At 42.2% G+C, this 17,663-nt stretch overlaps 1 protein-coding gene across 1 annotated transcript in view; it reads right to left on the bottom strand.

The window, feature by feature from the left end:
* The window catches only part of LOC137792489 (inactive ubiquitin carboxyl-terminal hydrolase 53), a 29,784-nt gene that overhangs the window by 814 nt on the left and 11,307 nt on the right, over window positions 1-17,663 (bottom strand). Inside the window, exons 7-17 of the mRNA XM_068588205.1 lie at window positions 17,413-17,497; window positions 17,089-17,235; window positions 15,521-15,670; window positions 13,013-13,181; window positions 11,003-11,149; window positions 9,648-9,794; window positions 6,931-7,723; window positions 6,077-6,144; window positions 1,485-1,551; window positions 644-1,374; window positions 1-555 (exon numbers count right to left, since the gene is read on the bottom strand). The exon at window positions 1-555 is cut by the window's left edge and continues 814 nt beyond it. Coding sequence (XP_068444306.1) covers window positions 479-555; window positions 644-1,374; window positions 1,485-1,551; window positions 6,077-6,144; window positions 6,931-7,723; window positions 9,648-9,794; window positions 11,003-11,149; window positions 13,013-13,181; window positions 15,521-15,670; window positions 17,089-17,235; window positions 17,413-17,497 — 2,581 coding nt within the window. The 3' untranslated portion in view covers window positions 1-478. The remainder of the gene's footprint in view (window positions 556-643; window positions 1,375-1,484; window positions 1,552-6,076; window positions 6,145-6,930; window positions 7,724-9,647; window positions 9,795-11,002; window positions 11,150-13,012; window positions 13,182-15,520; window positions 15,671-17,088; window positions 17,236-17,412; window positions 17,498-17,663) is intronic.

Consider the following 17,663-nt stretch of genomic DNA (forward strand, 5'->3'; position numbering starts at 1 on the left):
TGAATAAACAAATTAAAGCATTTCCTGAAGTAAGAGAATGTAGAACTGCAAGAATTTAGGGATTTTTTTACGTAAAATGAAACTTTTAATCTCTTGTGTGGTAAAGTGGCTTTTTGTGACACATTCTTCACGAACCCCTTATCTTGGAGGAGCTCCAAACAGCAAAATGTTTCAGGCATGATTCTTTGTCTCTGTACCTTTCTGGTGCTCTTTACTGTGCAAATTCACTATTCATTCAAAGCGTTTAGTAGTTTATACCTAAACAGAAGGAAAGCTATTAAGGACACCTGCCATTCCTTTTACAATCTCTTTGGCATCCAGTTTCATGTCCAACTTTCTGTATGACAAGTATTTTTTCATATACTGTTCCACATCCCAGTCAGAAGGAGTCAAACTGCGTAGCAGCCATAGTGCATAGCAATTATTTTTTGCATCCAGTCACTGGATCATACAAGGTCGATTGATGCTTTTGCTAAAATCATAGGAAACCATGCTCATCGAGTCCTTTTGAAGTAATTGGGTTCCACTTTGCAGTAGTCTTTGTGGTCGGATAGCCTGCAAGACAAAAAGCCAAGGACTGGATTAACAGACTTTGCCAAAAATGATTCAAAAAAAGTTACATAAATAGTAATATCATTGGTACCTAATTCTGATCTGCTTTTGGAAAGCTCTGGTGGCTGAACCTCTGGCAAAGGGAGCCTGCCTTCCACATCACTCTCCCCTGATGACGTATGGTCTTCTGCTTTCATGTAGGCAGGTCTCTTATGGTATTTGGCCCTGTAGGTGTCCGTCATACAGCTATCCACGGAAAAGTAAGTGGTGGGAAGAGCCATCTCCGCCGAACCGGGAGAGTCTGTGCCGTTGTCGTATCCGGGGTTTGGACTGGGCAACCTCTCGTCGCTCTCGCTGGCTGACAGATCGTTCCTGTCCTGATCCGATGACCCCGACTTGGAGCTGGCGTCGGATGAAAGTCTGTGCTCGGCAGGTGTCTCAATCCACCGACGGAGGGTGGTGTGCGAGAGCGAGGACAAGCCATTTTTGGGTTCGTAGCGGGGGCTCGACCGCGTGGGCACTTCCGGCGGTTGGGAGTGGACGGCAGATGGGTCGGCGTGACCGCTGCCGAAGAAGGTCTTGGGGGGTAGAGGTGGGGGATAGTTGTGCGAGAAAGGGTCCATGTGGGAAACGGTGCCAGCCTCCTCTTGTTCAGAGAACGGTCCGTTGAGGTCATCCGAGCTGTTCCACTCGGAACTGCTGGTCTTCGCTATGTAACGAGGCACGGGGCTCACGGGACTGCCGTCCACGGTTTCCTCTTGTTCGCTGTCCAGACCATTGTTCTTTTCCAAAATTCCAGGAGTGTATCTGAAGGCTCTTCTTCTGTTACATGGGAGAAAAAAAACAACAAAACAAACAGCAGTAATTAGCTTGCCCTCGTGCTGAACCAACGGACTACTTACACAGCGTTCTTTTAAAAGACCTTTTCGCACCTTTGTATCGCCTGACCAGACGGGAGGTCTTCGTCTCGTAGATCTGGAGATCGTCTTTCTTGTTCACCTAAACAAGAATGAAGCCTGGTGAGCATTTTTTTAACACAACACACTAATTTTTAAATTCATGGACATCACTAGCAGATGGTCAGAAAATAGAGCTCGGTAACATCTGTCATTCGTGTTTTATTTGAACATAGCTACAGTACTTTTTTTTCTTCATTTTTTTTTCCTGCGTCTCTCCAGCAAAGGCATGTTATCTAACGGGGGTCATGGTGAGGCCCTTTGCCTGGTGCTGTGAGAGGAAGTATCAAAGCAGTCTAGTCTGGCAGAGCGCCCTCGGGCCTCCTGTGTACCACTCTGACTGTCTGATCCAGCCAAAGAACGTGGCCCCTCAAAAGGGAATTTGGGTTCATATCCAGCTGGCTTTGGGCTAACAGTGCTAATAAAACAATCAGGACCCTGAATGAACTGGAGCAGCTTTAAGAGTTGGATCATACGCATACTAATGAAAGCAAGGAAAACGCCATCAATCTATTCAGGCCGATCAGGTCATAATAAGATGTTAATGAATTATGCTGTAATAAATGTCAGATAATAGCTGACTTGAGCCATTAGAGCAGCAAAACCACATGTTTAGAAACAGCTCCCGAGGTGTGGAGCTTAGCCAAGTTAGCAGGGTGGGTGTGATTTACAAGACCTGAGACAGACAACAGCTGACTAACAGGATAAGGAAGAGAGTGAGTGACTGAGGACCATCTGTGATGCGTCAGCAGACCCTCTTTCCCCCCTGTGCTCTCTCAAAGCATTAGTGGCTAAATCCTTTGTGCTGGCATGCAATTACGCCAGGGTCAGACTCCAGACTCCAGATCCCCTCCACAACACTATTGCATTTTTAAGCCGCTAAGTCCATGTGGCAATTCACAATTTGATGACGCTGATCTGCAATGTTGGCAAGCAATTGCAACAATATCATTCTCAAGAACAAAAAAAAAGGATGCTGTTTACAATGCTTTCGCTCTCAAAAATCCCCTCATCTTTATGGTCACATGACTGTTACCAAGAAAGAGCTTGAAGGAGAAAGCAGCTGGATGAGGAAAGGCCAAGACGACTGTATTGTCGGGTTGCCCGTCAGTTCTCGTTGAAATCAAAAGATGTTTCGGAAAAACAGCTATCAAATAATGGCTATAATTCCACCCAAATTGTATTCAAATCAATTCTTCAGGTTTGGGGCCTGGCTTATCTCCAGAAAACATTGATCTCGGTAGAATTTTTTCTGGGATCACTGCCGTCGCTGCGGATGCCAGCAAAACAGATGTACTCAAGGTGTCCTGCTGTTTACATGGCCCACTGCACTTGCCTGGGAAGGCGTCCATGTACTGTGATTGCATGGATTAGGCGGAGGTTCGGTGGCAGTCTGTGTACTGTCTAAACTGCACCTAATGATGCAACAAAATGTCCCATTCGCACGTTCACTTGAAAGCGAGTTACTCATGAGGATAAATGAAAGTGAAGCGGGCCCCTCTGCATTTATTAATTTCAGCACTGAATCTATGTGTGAGCTTTCAGTGGTTAATATTAAGAGCCATGCCGTGTGTGCTTCTACATATTCATCTTTTAAAAATACTTGTAAAGACCGAGATACTTTACTTATGTAAATTACTTACAGGCCGGGCTATAATCATATTTCCACATATGGCATAACTCTGGGAAAGGTTCAAGAGAGGCACCTGTTTGGGGCCTGCTGTTATCCACTAAAAGTTATTTAGGACATTTAACTGAAGGAAACAGAGGAGTGATCTGACATCATTTCAATTATACTGTCAGAGTGAGAAACTCACAGAGGAAATAGAAAATGTGACTCTACACAGACCATGAAAGCAAATCCAAAGTAGGTTTTGAGAAATTGAACATGCAAAAATTCCTGACAGCCCTTTGAAGTTTTGTTGATGCGACAAAAAAAAAAAAAACTCTACACATTTCAGTTCTAAGGCTGTCAAGTGGAGATTTGTACTTCTGTGCGTTCTGCTGTCTGGGGGACTTAAAATTCTTGAACATCAATCAGACACTCGGGCATATTTGCAGTTCAGCTTTTCATTGAGACCTGAACTATGTGGGGAAGAGAAATTTAGTCTCTCCAACAATTTTATCGGCCACGTTGATATAGCACCGCACGGGAAAACGATGGCAAACGCAACAATGGAAACATGAACGCATACCATGGCACTGCCTCAGTCATGGCCGAGTAGCATTACGACTCTTCGGTACAGAAGATTTATGCAAACAAACACAATGGATAACAAATCCATTGAATTGGATAAAAGGTTAATATTCCTCCATTACTCCTTCTGAACTTTGTGTCACAAGCATCGTTTCAGATAGAATATGCATCTCATGCAAGTCATAATTTTGGGTTTTGTACATACATGAGTGCCAAAAAAAGTGCCAACTGAGTCGTCACAGCTTCTCACGTGAGATTCTCAGAGCTCTTGATGAGGTCTGCAGAAGCCACCGGAGCCAGTCAAGAGAAATTGAGATTTTATGTCAAGATAGCGGGCTGAATGAAGTGAAGCAATCTCTTACAGCCGTGACCTTTTAGCTGTTATGGACAGAACAAGACCATTTCCCTGTTGGTATGATGTAGCTCAATGAGATCTATTCACAGCAAGGACATTAAGGTGACTAAGAGAGGCCTAGACCCAGATTAGAGGTACCTCATTAGAGGCAGTGAACGAGCACAAGAATGATTAGTCAGAATGGCAAACACACACCCACATGTCTGTGATTTTAGAAAGGATTTTGGACTTAAAATGGACAACCCAAATCTGCTCACCAAAACTGCAGCTCGGGCCAGACTAACATCGCTGAACTCGGGCCAAATTGCCTTAGGACACATTAACTGCAGCTTGTCAATACAGTTTGCAGACAGCAAGGAAAACTGATTTGAAAATGGCTCTTGGAGAGCTGATCCAGTCGGAAATATTTAGCCAAGTTTAGGTTGAACAACACAACTCAGCATTACGAGGCACTCGTCAAATTAAACAAGACTAACTCAAGATACAGCTGTCGATACTTTCCAAAAACCAAAAAATGTCTCAATTGTACTCAGAGAGGAGGATGAAAGGCACAAGTGATGGAGTAAATAAAATCTGCGTCACATACAAAAAACACAGTCTACGAACGTATAAAACATTTTTTTTTTTTTTAAATCAATCGTGAACAGATACAGACAACCATTTTCGGATTATTTCAGGGGACATCCTTTTGACACATTTAAAACTAAATGGATGCTCACAGGCAAACGACCAGACCAGCGTTCAACATGCCCGTTTCCCCACCCACCACACTTGTGTAACAGCTATTTTCAACTCTGAATAAAACTCAAGGAAGATAAATTATAGCTGCTGTTTCTGTGCTGCATTGTATAACTCTTTGGGGCCTTGAACTAACTGCAGTGCTACTAAATGGCATTTTCATTGCCTCATGTTTGAATACCACCTTCTGACAGGCCCAGTCATGGCATTTTCTGCCCGGCTGGGCACAGCTGGGTGGCCCCTACAAGCTCACTCATCTCCCCCTCTTATTCAGGATTAACTCAGCGTGTTCCTATTCAGGGAATTAGTCAGGCTGTTTTAAAGATACTTGTTAATTTAAAAATATAGTCTTGTGCCGAAAACTGTGTATTACAAGACGTGCTAGATAAAAAAAAAGTGAAGGGTGTCCTGGCGACAAAGCCCCCAGTGCTATTCATGTCATCTAATCTCCCTCCATCCTGTCTGGAAGAAGAAAAAAACATTATTGCAACTGCGCAACATGACTCATATTTGAGGCGTTTTATCTTTTAACGGAAGTTGTGTCGAAGCAGATCCTCAAGATTTTGTATCCCAGTGGATCTAGAAGCTGCTATATTTTCACTGCAGTTAACAAAGTCCTTTTCACCCTTTCCTATTTTACCTTTTTATACACAAGTGTAATAAGTGTATATTTAAGTGAGGAAGGACCTTCGAACTGAGACAAACCAGATTGTTTGGGTATTTCTGTTAATAATATCAAAAGGGTTGAGGTTTCCTTTAAGCCCATGTACACTTCTCTGTGTGCTGCATAACATAAACTTTACTCAGGAAAAAAAAGGTCAAGGCCAGTCAGGGAGGAACCAGAGCACACGTATGTCCATACAGCAGCGCTTCAATCAGGCTGTGACCTTACACTACTGATGGAACAATAAATCAAGGAAATTGCTTAGAACTATCTTAATGTTTCAGATCCTTACTACACACAGAAGCCCATTGGGCCAAGGAAATTTCTTTAATGTCAGTGGCTTATTTCCCACAATGTAACGCACCAAAAACCTATAATTCTTCTTTTTCGTGCACAGCTGTAAATCAAAAACTAATAGCTAAACATTTTTAAATGAATCCCTCCAAAAGTCTACATGTCACAAATCCGAACCACTATGTATCTGAAATGCAAGCTCTCTCTGTGTGAGGTACACACAGGTGTCGCCAGTAAAATACAAAATGAACAGACATCATTAAACCAAAAGCTATTAATGCGCAGAAATATGAAATAATGCAAGTGTGAGAATTACTTACCAGTGGAGTATGTGGAGTGCAATATGTCAGCCTTCAAATCATCACTTCTTCTCTGAGGGAAGTGATCCCTGAAATACAAAAGCAATTAAATTATTCATTAATTGTGGCTTTATGTTCTCATGACTGCGTGAGTGTGTGGTATAATTTGATACCAATTCCACATTTATGCAGTAATATTCTTTTCTTCAATGTGAAGAAAACATGTAAAAGAAAGACGTGCTTATGTCTTAAAATGTTGTTTCTGTTTGTAACTGCTGTGCTTCGCATGTGCTGTTAAATGTATAAAGATGTTGTGATGAACCTCATGAAACTGGTTGCAAAAAAAATATAAAGTCATGCCATATTACCGAAATAAAAATACGTTAATTTCACAAATGTTTTGTGACTTCAGGCCACAACCCGATCCCAGAACAAAGCAACAATTTACTGTCAAGAGAGGCTTGAATAATTCACTTGCGGTTGAGGAAGTCAGCTATCTGCTGGCTCTCCCCTCTGAGTACAGGAGACGTCAGCTAGTTGGGATCATTATCTCCAAACAAAACCTGGACTACAAAGCCACCAAATGACAGCCAAACATAATAAGGCTGGCACATCTGCCTTGTGTGCATTTATGTTAAATGGGTCTTGCTATTCTTAGAATGGTTTGTTTGCAATGTTTAATCATTTAAAGATGGCAGCACTTTTGAGACTCAAATCCATAAATGAGTAGGGCATGGGTGGGATGACTAAGCAGACTTCTGACACTCGTAGCAGACGGAAGAAATTGCGTCACAGACATATTGGTCATGCGGTGTCTCGGCAAGACTTTATGTACTTGGCTGATACAAACTCAGATCTCAGTCCTTCTAGTTTACCTTGTGAGGTGCAGCTCAGGAATAGTCTGCAGGTCTTTGGAAGAAAGGTTGTCCACCACAGGCGAGTCAAGATTTGCTGAGCCGTTGCTGAGCCTGTCACTACTTTCATATCCGGATTCAGTCCGCTGGATCTTCCAGTTGTCATTCCGCATTTTAAGAGCTGCTGAGCCCTTTGACCGGTCTTTGTCGCTGTAGCCGCCCCGGCTATCCGAGTCCAGCGAGCTCCGGCTGCCACCCGTTTCATGCCTCTGCTCATCCTCGTAGATGGTCATTAGGCTCTTAGGTTTGCGTTCTTCTCTGCTTCCCCACGTGAAATCTCTGTCTCGCTCTCGGTCACGGGACGGCGACTGACTGCTGGGTCTTCTCCGTGGGCTGTGCTGCCTTCGCTCTTGACTAACCGGATTTCCACTTAAAACACTGTCCACGTTTAACGCTTCGCGCATTGGTTTCCAGGGGCGGCTGGGCCTGCTGCTGCGGCTGTTGCTGTTGCCGCCGCCACCGCTTCCTGGACGGCCCCTGGAGTCTTGGCTGCTGTCAGTATCGTATCCGTTGGAGACTTGGTCTAATCTCCGGCTGTGATGACCGCTGCTGATACTGGGCAAAGTGGGCAACACTTGGACCCTGGAGTGAGAGCGAGAGGGCTCATGCGAGGACCGTCCACCGAGGTGGGGTGTTCGCTCAGTCCGTATGGGACCTTTCCCTTGGCTGCTGTACAGACGAGTTTCCAGGTGTTGTTTGAAGCCATTCTCTGGAGGGGAGACAGAGCGGGAGTAGGTCCTGTCCTGACCTGGATCTGGTTTTAAACAAAGGAAGTTTCGTGAGAGCTTGAACTATGGGAACAGCAAAACACATTCAAAATTGATTTAAGTCATGATTTAAGAATATACTTATATATAGTATATCTACTTCAACTTTACTCCCCTTCAAACTGCCGAAATGACTATCTATCTATCACCTGATGCCAAAAGACAGTGTCATGAATAACGACGCCAAGACCAAAAATTGACTTTCACTGACACCTTGACACAAAGCTGTGCTAAAGCCCAGCACAAGTTGTGCCGAAAGAGAGAGAAGGGCATGACGACAACAGGGTTACTGACATTAATGTGTGCACATGACAGGAAGGTGTGAATTACAGCCGACAGGAATCAATTTCTTCCATAGAGAGTGGACACAGAAGGTAACCAGCTCAGGTGCAGACAGTCATGCAGATGCACATGACAGAAGGTCTATGTGTGCGTGTGTATATGCAAACATGTGCGTGTTTTCTGAACGTACAAACGGCATGTCTGTGTGTGACACAATATGTCTGCAATTCCAAGGACACTTCTAGCCCAAATAGCTTTTTTAAAATATATGGCCAGACATCCTTCCTGGAAGCTAGTTCCTTCCTGTCAAGCTATACATGCACCCACAAACCCTTATCTATCCACAGCAGCGACAGATTTGATCGCATAGAAGAATTTTGTTTTGATCCTCGAAATGAAATTACAAAAATAAATAAAAAAAGATGACATTTTATTTTGCATGAAAAATGTGGCATTCTAGTTTCATTGTGCGAGTCATCAGGTAAATGACCTGAACAATGTGATCTGCTGTAACATCATGTTTGAAGTAACAAAGACTGAATTTAATACTTCATATAACTGTCAGCCCTTGAGAAAGCCCCCAAGAGATACAGTGCCTATTTCTTTGGATTTTGCTGACGTGGTGGAAGAGTTAAATCACTTCAAACATTGAGAGAGAGAGATATATATATATATATATATATATATATATATATATATATATATATATATATATATATATATATATATATATATATATATATATATGATACCTGTGTGTTTTAAAGAGTTTCTGCAATGTTGTCAACCGTACACAAGGCTGTGGACCATGTTTGAAGAATGGTGAAAAATGTCTAAATCAATACTGCCAGAAATCATTCATAAATACCGTGGGGCTTTCCCATAGTCCAATATGAGCAGCAACGCAACATTACTTAAGCTTTTCTTAAGTGTTTTTCTTTTCTTTTCTGGCAAAGACTTTTTAGCAAAGTGTTAGCCTGGGCATGAGCGCCGCTGCTGTAAATTTAAACTACTTCCATTAACTGTAGTGTCACCTCGAGCCCCGCCATTCATCACGGCAGAGACACTGGACTCCTTAAGCCGACTGCATTCAATCATAATGGGACGTGAGCTCGCTGCTAACACAGGCGACTGTTGTTGACATGGTGGATTTGAGGGGGTGTTGCATTTGTGCTCCATAATCCCTTCACTGATACTTAATTGAAAGCAGTGACGTACGAAAAGAGTATTAAAGTAGGAGACCAATCAGCCGACTGATTAGAACCAACATACAAAGTGGGATGTAAGAACATGGCCGTATAGAGCCAGGAATACCAATGGCAAGTTAAAGTCACTCTATAATTAAATCACACGTATTAAATCTACTTTATAGTGAATGTTTGGAAATGCAAATGTCCGTGAAGACCATGGAGAGGAGAACCAATAGCTCTGAATATGAGAGAGTGGGATGAAGGCAGGCTTCGACAGACGTCAGCACTTAATCCCCTTTCTGACACATTGCTCCTGAACCAACGGTTACATAAGGGCTGGGGAAGTGGAAGGCTAGCCTTTTGTATCTTAAAGCCTGACTGTTATCATGGGTATACAGTCCACATCTATAAATCCACACACTGTCTTTGTGCGACCAACCTCTGTAGCGTGACTCTGGCCTCCGGTGACCGCTCCGATCGGGCTCTCTTCTGGGTCGATGCATCCCACGCACCTCTCCGGCTCTCTGGGCAACTTCTCGAGAAATATCCCTGAGGCGACTTTTGGGATCGCTGGTGCCAATTTTCACTACAAAACAAGAGATGACAGGTAGAACCATGAAGAATTTTGCACAATTTCCTTAATCGAGGGACAGAGGAGATATAACCGGTATGTCATTGATTATGATTTTTTTTTTGTCTTAATCAGGTGGAGATTTCCACTACCGCAGACACCATTAAAATTATTTCCATCTTAATGTCTAATCTATTGTCACAACATCCTCTCCCTTGTTACTGTTTTCCTATTTCTTATTTCCCAGCAACCCCAAGGCACTGACCAATTGGAAAATGTTTAGACAAATGCAAACTTTACGGCACATCATTGTGCCGATGTATGCGGTACATTTTCTGCTACTTGAAGGGAAAGGCAGCAGGGTGGAAACGGGCCCATGCAGAGGCTTCTCTGCTCTATTGCTGCTAGATTTTCACTTTAAAATGTAATGATGACTCATGGCACTGGAAAACATGATCACACTGTGGTTCTGTTCGCTGTCTGAGGGTTCAACAGGAATCTCTGTGAAGAGAACATTCATTTAAAAAAGAAGAAAATATGCCCTCAGTGTTTTTGACTACATGTTTAGGACTCAATATTCTCTTCAGCATCAACAAAGTTTTAAAAAAAAAGTTAAAAACTAAAATAGAATGCGTGTAATAGTTCACAAGATAAACCAGAGTTCAAAAACTTGACTTTGGTGCTTCTGAAAGCTCAGAGTGACTCATGAAAACAACATTGTTTTATTGTCTTTCCAGGAAGGTCATTTACTTTTTTTTAAAACTTATTTCTTCTTTTCAATTTACACGAGCCGTACTTGCACTTCACTGTGTGCAGAATGATCTCCTCATAGAAGGCCCCTAATCCCTTCTGAATAACCAACATGGCCAGATTTCGTTCTAAAGCGAAGACATTTAATTATCTCTTCTTCTGATTACTATGCCAAATCTGTGTGCACTCTGTGGCCAAAAATATTTAAAAGTGACGCACTCTTTCAAGGCTAAAAACTACAACCAACGTCTTTTTTTATTGCATATTTTACCTCCTTGAGCACTGCAATACACTCAATTTTCACACACACATATAGTGTGTTAAACCTATATTTTGTTAAAGCTGATACTTTTCTAGAAGGAAGAAACACACCTGATTAAATTACTTGTTAAGAGGGAAATGTATGGAGTGTGTTCCTCCACATCGTGAGTTAGGAATCTCCCCCTCTTGCCTTTTCATGTTTCCCCTCTTACCTGGTCCCCGTTCTCCACCGGTCTGAATGCTGCCCCTGCTGAGGGTCGAAGGGGTCTTCTGTTTGAAAGAGCCTTGGCCCAACATAGCATTCAGATTCTCCCTCGTGAGGTCCAGCTTCTTGTGGGCTACAACTGGAGACTCTACATCTGTGGAGGAGGAAAAGAGAAAAAACATAAACATTCCAAAATGTTAACGTTATGGCAGGATTTCATTTCTCCAAAACACCATGTTACTAAAGTTTTAGGTTTAAAAAAATCCACAGACTGCACCTGATAATAAGAAACTGAATTTAAATCACAAAATCCACACAGAATTCTGCCGAGTTTATGCAGGATCATCCAGTTTGGTCCGGCGCCCTGTCAGCTCTGATGGGCAGTGAGCGGCTGCCACAGCTTGGACCTGGGGCACGGCCAGCGTGCAGAGTTGGAGGAGGATCTTTAAAGGGGATAAAAACCTCACTAACCAAACAAATCCAGGGATATATAATCCAAACCGCAGAGATAGTCAGCCGTCATCAAAATCTAATTTTCATTACTGCCTGCAAAAGGCAAAAAATATGATCTGGGATTTTACGCTGCCTATAAAACAAGTTTTTGTTTGCTGATGTTTCTGTGAATTCAATTTCCATTTAAAATGATTCATAAACAAGGCGGGGATGTTATTTACAGCTCAAAGGGAGCCGCTTAAAGGAGTTCATATTTAGGGTTTTACTTGCATGCTTAAATAAAAAATAAAAATACTCCCCCTCCTTCTGTCTGTTCATTTTAGCACCTTATAAATCTATCTAAAATGTTGCAGATGAATCTAAAAAAAGTTACTTATATTTTGACAAATTAGGCCATGTAAATGTTGCAAGCACAAAAAACGACGAAAATGTGTGTCCAATTTCTAAATAATTGACACGGAAGCAAGAGATGTGTTCTGATTATTTATTGCTGTGTCACTGCAGTGCAGAAAACTACAGATAGAGGCCTACAGGCAGAAGACTACACCGAGGACTACAGGCAGATTAACAGCATCGGGTCTGAGGGTGAAATTTTTCCTGCAGTGACAGAGCCGGTGAGAAATTGTCAGTTTCCGCTTCAAACTCTTAATCCATGGAATTTCCAAAGTAGCAAGATGACAATTGAATGACTTCATACGTGTATTTAGCAGCAACAAAAACAAATATTACATGTTTTATTTTAAAATATGGATGGCGACGCATTTTCAGCGTCAATTTCATCGATAACACCAACTAATTACGACAGCCACCCAAAGAAAGCTCAATCTGCTCTGATTAACTTGAAAAAAATAATTTGGTGCACTTTCGCAAAGGTAGTCCTAAAGCAATGTGTGGATATATTTTAATGAGCCTGCAAGTTAAATAGGAAAGGGAGCCAAATGTTTGTTCTGACATCTATGCAGCCCACAAAAAACTCACTGGGTCGTCGTATTTTGTGGTTTGTTGGTTGGTTGGCAAAGGTATGAGCATAAGCACTCAAAAAGTCAGTTATTCATAATATGTCATCTGTGTGCTGAGGGAGTACACTGAAATCAAAACATCAGCCTTGCAAGGCGTTTACAGAAAAACATTGTGTGTTTTTAAATTGACACTTACCTGTAAAATGACATTTGTTTTTCATCAAACACAAGCTATGTTTGCAGAGGTGTATGGGGTTTTCTTTCATATCCTCCACATTGAGCTCAATTCTTAGGACTATAAATACTAAAACATAGAGATAGATGCCGCAGAACAACACATAACACTAAACAGCAATAACAAGTTAAATGTATCCCAGAGGAATTTGGTGTTGTCGTTTTTATAAAAGGACACTAAATCAACACCTCATTTCCCGCTATAGAATATAACTGTCTTGCCAACAGAATCTCTATATGATGATGATGATGAGGACTTTTACAATGTCATCATCATTTCCATATCAAAGTCATTATTCCCATAAAGCTTGGCAGTCAAAGTAGTTCAAGTAAACCAGTGCAGACCCAGGAGTGATTGAGACGGGTCATACCTTGCATGTCTCCATTGACAGAGGTTTTGTACTGAGGCTGGCTGCTGTTTTGTCTTGAGGCATCATCTGTGGCGATAGCGCTCCCATCTGGGTTGGCGTAAAAGAGGAGGAGAGGCTGGAAGTGACCTTTGATACATTTGCTGACCACATCTTTCCACCTGTAGCCGATCTACAGCCAAAGACAGAGGAAAAGGTGGTCAATGCATTGTAGTTCTGTACCATTATGTGGGATAATACAACGTTTACAGTGAAGCACATGTTTTAAAAAAAAGACTACCTTTACTGTGAAAATAATCTGTTTCCATCCACATACTTTCTTGGGGATCAATCCATTTGAATATACAATTAGAACTAACTTAATCTTAATTTACTTTCTTGTGATGCACAATCTGTTTTCATTTCAGAAAAGGTGTTATTGTATAACGGCTCCGACACAACGCATCACCAGAATGGCACAACTCAAGTCAAGCTACGACAGAAATAAAAATTAAATATTAAAATTCCTTGGCAAACTTTCAGACAAAACCTCATCGTTAGTGTGCATCATCTAATTTGGGACTAAATATATCCCACCGAGGCCAAATAGCCCAATCACATTAACTAAGCTGTGTAAGGTGCGTGTCATGCTACAAAGGCCTCACAAAGGCAGGCTGCAAGCTAACAGATGCTTGTGTGCTCCTTAATTAAGCAAATGATGGTGGAAGGGGGTTGGGAGGGAGGATCGGAGGGGGAGAGATCTGATAGAAGAACGAATGCAAACCAAAACAAAGGAATCACAAAGGAATGTGGCAGAAAGAGCTGCAATCTTTTAAAATAGACTGTTGTTTTGAATGCTTACTTTACTGTAAAAGACTTAAAATCTACTTAAAAACTGCTTGCCTGAATGTTCTATTGGCTACACAAACTAAATATGTAGCTCCAACACAACATCATAATAATACTGATGCAGCAATTTTAAAGGATAAACAAATACCTGTGTCAGGTGTTTAGTTTTAGTGTCAGTTACAAGAAAAATATCTTTTGGAGAGCCGTATGCACGCGTACTGTAACTCACACTTTGGTTACTTTATTGACGTAATGGTATTTCATCTGCATTATACACATTAAATGAAAAAGCAACGAACAGGCTACACTACTGTAGTCATTTAGTGGATGGGATTTGGGGAGTCACAGAAATGCTGGCAAGTTTCGACCCAGGTACGGACTTGGCAAGCACTGAGCTCTGGAGCTCCTCCATCTCAGTCGGAGGGGGGGCTGCACACGCAGCACAAGCTGCTGATGGATTGACACGGAGCCAGCCAGCCGCTGCACCACAGTCCAGTCCCAGAGAAAAATTGTGAGGATGTGAAACAAAAGAATTCACAGCCTATGTGTGACACACACACACACACACACACACACACACACACACACACACACACACACACACACACACACACACACACACACACACACACACACACACACACACACACACACACACACACACACACACACACACACCTTAACCAGTGAAGAGATCCACAAAATAATCTTTACTGGTTATGCTTCACTTCACTACTGCAGTACTTTGTGATGACAGAGTTGGGGAGCTGCAGTAGAAATCAGGGGGGAGGAGGGGTTCAACTCAGAGGCTCATGAAGGGCAATCGATGTGGCCCTTATTGGGCGATAAAGACACTTGGTGATGGAGATAGGAGACTGAACATTGCCACTCGTTGCTGCTGCTTGTAAAATAAGACCATGTTCCATTAACTAAGCATAGCACATGTTCATAAATAGCTTTCAGAGATTCATGTGGTCATAACCTTTGAAAACTAAACTTTGAAGATTTAAAAATAACAAGCCAGATGGCTAACTCATTAATTGTGTTGCTGTGTGTTACTAGCAATTATTTCTACAATTAACAATTTTTTTTCCCCAAGTCTGTAAAATGTTATTTCAAATCCACATCGATGGTCCTGTACATGTGGAGTGCTTTTCTAGTCTGCCGACCTCTCAAAGCCCCCCTCCTCCTCTCCTCTTCCCCCGGCAAGATCTCCGATCACGCTACACCTCACACGCAACTTGTCATAATTCACCCATTCATACACTGATGGGAGGAGCTAAGGTTCCACCTGCCCGTCAGGAGTAGCATACACACATTGGGGTTAAGTGTCTTGCCCAAGGACATATTGACATGGGCTAGCGGAGCCGGGGATTGAACCGCCGATCCTCTAATTGAAGAACGACCCTGCTCACCACTGACCCACAGTCGCCCCAATCACAATTCACATCACACACAATCACAATTCCCCACAGCACAAGGTGATGTCCTCAAACTGCTTTTAATGTCTGACACACAGTACAAAATCTGAATACTAATCAAGTTAGAATGATATAAAACAAAGAGCAGAAATCCCATACCTCCATATTTATGAGAGCTTGAACCAGAAAATGTTTTGGCATGGCATGACCAACTTATGACTACATGACTAAATAATTCAAGCAGTAGGGCGCACTGTCTCACCTCTTTCACTGTGGCATCATCAAAGAAGACCCATTTGGAGGACTTGGTGTGAAAGGCAAAGGCACAGTAGTGACGGCTGGAGTAGCAGATCATCCCCACTAGCAGCAGCTCTCCCTTTTTGGCATGCTCATCTGTCACCCTGTAGAAGAGCTGTATCCACACACACACACACACACACACACACACACACACACACACACACAAGTATATAAATAAATACATACATGCACTCAAAACACTGTCGTAAGCAGGCAGGCAAGTGAGGAATGTCGGGAGCTTGTTCAATCAGTATCCGTTTATAGATTAAGGTCTGAGGGAATGAACCGGCATTAATTTGATCAGCAGTACAAAGAAGTGTTGGTTTAAACCGGCGTCCTCCTGGAACGTGATATTGTGACTAATTCTACAGTGGCCCACGGTATTCTTATTATTGGCCTGAAAACCAACGTACAGTGCTAATTTCTTATTTCATTTTTTTCTTAAATAGTGTAAAAATGACATGATAATGTATAGCGTACTGCATTTAGCAGCCACATGGAGAAAGGGCTGGTTTCAGGTTTCTCCCACCCATGTTTCCAGCACAGCCAGTTATCCGCCTCCCTCTCACTCTCTCAAACAATAGAGTTCAAAGCCAGCGATGGGGGTGGAGGGCTCCCGTTAACACCCTATAAAGTCGCATGAAACGCTCCTTCATGAATTAAGGCCTTTGTGGCACACTAGTAGGAGGGGGGCCGGTTCTTCTGTTGGTATGCTTTGGAAACGCGCAAGAGGGAGCTGTCAAATAAATGGGTTGAATACTTCAAAGAAGAAGTTATGTAATGCGTAGTGTACTAATCTGAACTTCCGTTATTGATTTGTATTGCTTGTGAAGTTCATCAAACACAGTGTAGTCATGTCAATAGGCTACAGAGAAAGATTTTGTAAGTTTTTTACATACATATTTTAAACTGCAGATGACCTAATCATATTCATGCGTGTGAAGATGTGCTTTTAGGGACACCCAAGGAGTTACATGTGCCCACATTTGTGCATATTTATGATCAACAATGTGTAAATATAAACACTGCACGTTTTATCCCTGTATATTCAGCCCATGTGTTTCCGTCAGACAGTTATGCACAAACACGCTCAGGAAAACACAGAAATGAGGGGAGGGGCTTTCTGACAAGCTGACCAAGGCCAGCAGGGGCTTTTTGATCAGTAGCGCTGGCCAACTGGGCATTGGGTGTTGACCGCTTACGCAACAGCCCCGACTTACAGAGAAATAAATCCCCACTTTATTTCCCACATATGTTCTATTGCACCAAAATAAACTGACCCTAAAACTTAAAAAAAAAAAAAAAAAATAGATAAAACAGCAGCTGTGTGAGTGAACAAATTTCCAAAATGAAACTGACAAAGTGAACCATGTCTGGAGAGAAATATTTCATATCCTGTTGTATAATTAATTACTTCATCTGAAAAGGTCAGTGAGATGAAATGATCTAGCTTTGTGTCTTGCTTGACTTCCAGAAAATGTTAAGGATAAAGCATAAAATGTTCATGAAAGGTTGTTTATAGAAACTCACTGCAGAAAGACTGAGATGAGGCCCCAGCGAGCGGATAACGTCTTCTGTGAGGTCTGACTGGTCCGAGTCCCAGACAAAGCCGATTGTAACTATCTCTGGGGAGTTCATGAGGACCCGCCTGATCCTAATCTTCTGGCCACAGTTGCTCTGAAGAAGAAGGACGAAGACAAAAATTAAAAGGCTAGTTTTACCTAAAAGAAACTGTCCCCAATTACCAAGGAAAAATACCTCTAACTCAATAGTTGAGAATCACTCCATTCCCACAGAATGATGAAATTATGAACAACAACGTGCTTACTAACACACTTTGCATCGGCCACTTACTGGACAGTTACGAAGGTCCCCTATCGTACTTGCTGCTTGTAACAGTTCCCCGAATGACTCGTCTCTGCGCTGAAGCGTCTGTTGACTGAAAGAAAGATGAGACGCACTGTCAGCAGAAGCATGGGAACAAACAAGCGAGGAAGAGGAGGTGAGACAGAGACAAATGAAGATTAAGGCATGTGGATAGAAGCCGTGTGTGGAACGTCAGCAAAAAAAAAAAAAGTTATGACCTTGTGAAACCGTGAAGAGCG

The sequence above is a fragment of the Clinocottus analis genome, unplaced genomic scaffold (assembly GCF_023055335.1).
Source record: "Clinocottus analis isolate CAN_PGR_092001 unplaced genomic scaffold, fCliAna1.0.p SCAF_21, whole genome shotgun sequence".
Taxonomy (NCBI): Eukaryota; Metazoa; Chordata; class Actinopteri; order Perciformes; family Cottidae; genus Clinocottus; species Clinocottus analis.